The sequence below is a fragment of the Chaetura pelagica genome, unplaced genomic scaffold, assembly GCF_000747805.2.
Source record: "Chaetura pelagica isolate M959 unplaced genomic scaffold, ChaPel_1.0 scaffold914, whole genome shotgun sequence".
NCBI lineage: Eukaryota > Metazoa > Chordata > Aves > Apodiformes > Apodidae > Chaetura > Chaetura pelagica.
The window spans coordinates 143688-146068 of NW_009953061.1; the positions used below are offsets into that span (position 1 = coordinate 143688).

The 2381-nt window shown below is 63.8% G+C and overlaps 2 protein-coding genes across 2 annotated transcripts in view; both read right to left on the reverse strand.

Annotated features, from left to right (window-relative positions):
- LOC104387878 (collagen alpha-1(VII) chain-like) overlaps positions 1-807 on the reverse strand; it is a 6364-nt gene extending 5557 nt beyond the window's left edge. Inside the window, exons 1-4 of the mRNA XM_009996673.1 lie at positions 683-807; positions 441-474; positions 324-359; positions 141-176 (exon numbers count right to left, since the gene is read on the reverse strand). Coding sequence (XP_009994975.1) covers positions 141-176; positions 324-359; positions 441-474; positions 683-807 — 231 coding nt within the window. The remainder of the gene's footprint in view (positions 1-140; positions 177-323; positions 360-440; positions 475-682) is intronic.
- Positions 808-975: 168 nt separating this feature from the next.
- COL7A1 (collagen, type VII, alpha 1) overlaps positions 976-2381 on the reverse strand; it is a 48050-nt gene continuing 46644 nt past the window's right edge. The window contains exons 70-73 of the mRNA XM_009996675.1: positions 2184-2300; positions 1901-1936; positions 1457-1582; positions 976-1020 (exon numbers count right to left, since the gene is read on the reverse strand). Of these exons, the coding sequence (XP_009994977.1) occupies positions 976-1020; positions 1457-1582; positions 1901-1936; positions 2184-2300 (324 nt within the window). The remainder of the gene's footprint in view (positions 1021-1456; positions 1583-1900; positions 1937-2183; positions 2301-2381) is intronic.

The window sequence follows — 2381 nt, forward strand, 5'->3', positions numbered from 1 at the left end:
CCCTTGGTGCCCCGTGCTCCAGCAGGACCTTCCACCACTGTGGCATCACCCTGCACACCCAGAGGAAGGGATGGGGGGTTAGCAGGGGGGGTTGGTGCTGCTGCCTTCCCTCCCACTGCCCACCACCCTGGGGGACTCACCTTGTCTCCTTTGGGCCCTGGAGCCCCGACGTCTCCCTAAGAAGAAGGGGAGATGGTGAAATGTTGCAAGAATGCACAGCAGGAGTGGGCAGCACCTCCCTGGAGATCCCAGTCCCTGGGGACCTCAATACCAGGCAGTGCATGGTTCACCCCTCCAGTCTTCCCAGCCCCCAGGTCCCTTACCTTGTCCCCACGCTCTCCCCGGTTCCCAGGCAAACCCTGTGGGACAGAAGAGGTGTGGTCAGGGAGGGACCCAGCTGGGGCTGCCGCTGGGGAGGGGGGTATTTACCGCCGGCCCACGATCCCCTCCTGGCCCTGGGCGCCCATCTTCACCCTGCAGGGAGAAAGAAACGGGAAAAGGAGGTCAGGGATGGGGGCACCCCCAGTGTCACCCCATCCAGGGGACAGGTGTGGCGCTGGCTCCCTGTCCCATCAGGGCTGGCACCGTGGGATTTCTCCTCCCGGTGGTGGGGACACAGGAGGCTGCTGTGGGGACACAGGGGTCCCTGGGGGGGCACACGGGGAGCCATGGCAGTACCTACCCGTGGGCCCGGGTCTCCACGCTCACCTCTGGCTCCTGGCAGCCCAGCCCCTGGGGCACCCTGCCAGGGGAAGGCAAGAGCTTGTCCCTGTCCTGGCTGCCCGCTGCTCCTCCCCGCCATGCCATGTCCTCTGTCAGGACAGGGGACACCCCACAGACCCCCACACCACCCCGGGTACCCAGGATCCCATGTGCCACCACCTAGAGTGGTTTCAGCATCACCCTAGGGGTGGCTGCAGCAGGGACACCCCATGAGGGAAGTGGCCCCATGTCCCTCACACTATAGGGCTGCCCTCATCCTACCTTGTCACCCTTCAGGCCAGAGGCCCCCTGTATGCCCTAAAAGAAAGGAGAGGGGTGAGTGAGCCTCAGGTGATGCCAGGTGTCCTGCAAAGCACCCCTGGGGCTCCCACAGCAGCTCCTGTGGAGCCCCCAGCAATGCTCAGCCTCAGAGGCTGGGGCTGGGAAGGTGCAGGATGGGTCCCCATCACCCTGCCTGATCCAGTGGGGGAGCCAGGGCAGAGCCTGCACCCCTGGGAAAGCTGCAGCATCAGAGCCCCATACTCACAGCTGGCCCCGGGGGCCCTGCAGGTCCTGGTGCTCCAGAGGTGCCATCTCTCCCAGGAAATCCAATCAAACCCTGGCAAAGAAATACTGGTGAGCAGGCAGGGATCTCATCTAGGAGTTGGTGGGGCTCACAGGGACCTTGCTGGCACTGCCTGAAGGTCTGGGTTCACTCAGACCAGCATAGACAAGCACTGGCTGTAGCTTTTACCCTCTCTCCTGGGGGACCTGGAGGGCCAGGCTGTCCATTGTCCCCTCTCAGACCAGGCTGTCCTGGTGTCCCAGCAATGCCTGCTAAGCCTGGGGGTCCTGGTGGTCCTGGCAAGCCAGTGTCACCCTGAAGCAGGAAGAAAGAAGATGGTGCCCAGGAGGCACCAGAGGCATGCTCCCCCCTCACACAGCCAAGCCAGGGCAGCACCCCAGGCACTGGGGACACAGTGAGAGTCAGGATGACACAGGGACGGGGGTTACCTTCAAGCCTGGAGGTCCGTTCTGTCCTGGGGGTCCCTGCACACCAACACCTGCTGATCCCTGTGTAGTGGTAGAGCACACAGCGTGTCCCCTGGCTGGCAGGCACGGGGGTGCAGGGGGCACTGTGCCACCCAGAGCAGCCTCACAGGGCTGAAGAGCACCCCTGGGACCAGGGGACACTTACCTTCTCCCCTTTGGCTCCAGGGGATCCCTTGGCTCCCTGTAGAGACAGCAAGCCAGAAGGAAGGGCTGGGTGGTGGGTGGCAAGGGCACAGGTCCTTCCCCCTAACAGCATCTCCTGTCCCCAGCATCCACACCCTGGCCCCCATGTGCCTCTTACTCACATCTTCCCCAGGGTCTCCTGGCTCCCCATATCTTCCTGGCTCTCCCTGGCAGGGGAAAACAAGCAAAAAGCAGAGTTGGGAGATGATATGCAGAGGGAGCCACTGCAGCCGGAATCAACCCACCATGGGCAGGAAGCTGAGGAGACCAGGGGCCCCATGGCCCCCTCCCACCAGCCCCTTCAGGGCAGCACCCACCTTCTCGCCCTTAGGGCCAGGCAAGCCTCTGTCACCCTTGGAGCCCTACCAGGGGGAGAGCAGCATTAGGGGAGGGGGGCGGCCACAGGGCTGGCTTGTCCCCCAGAAGGCACAGAGGGGGAACAG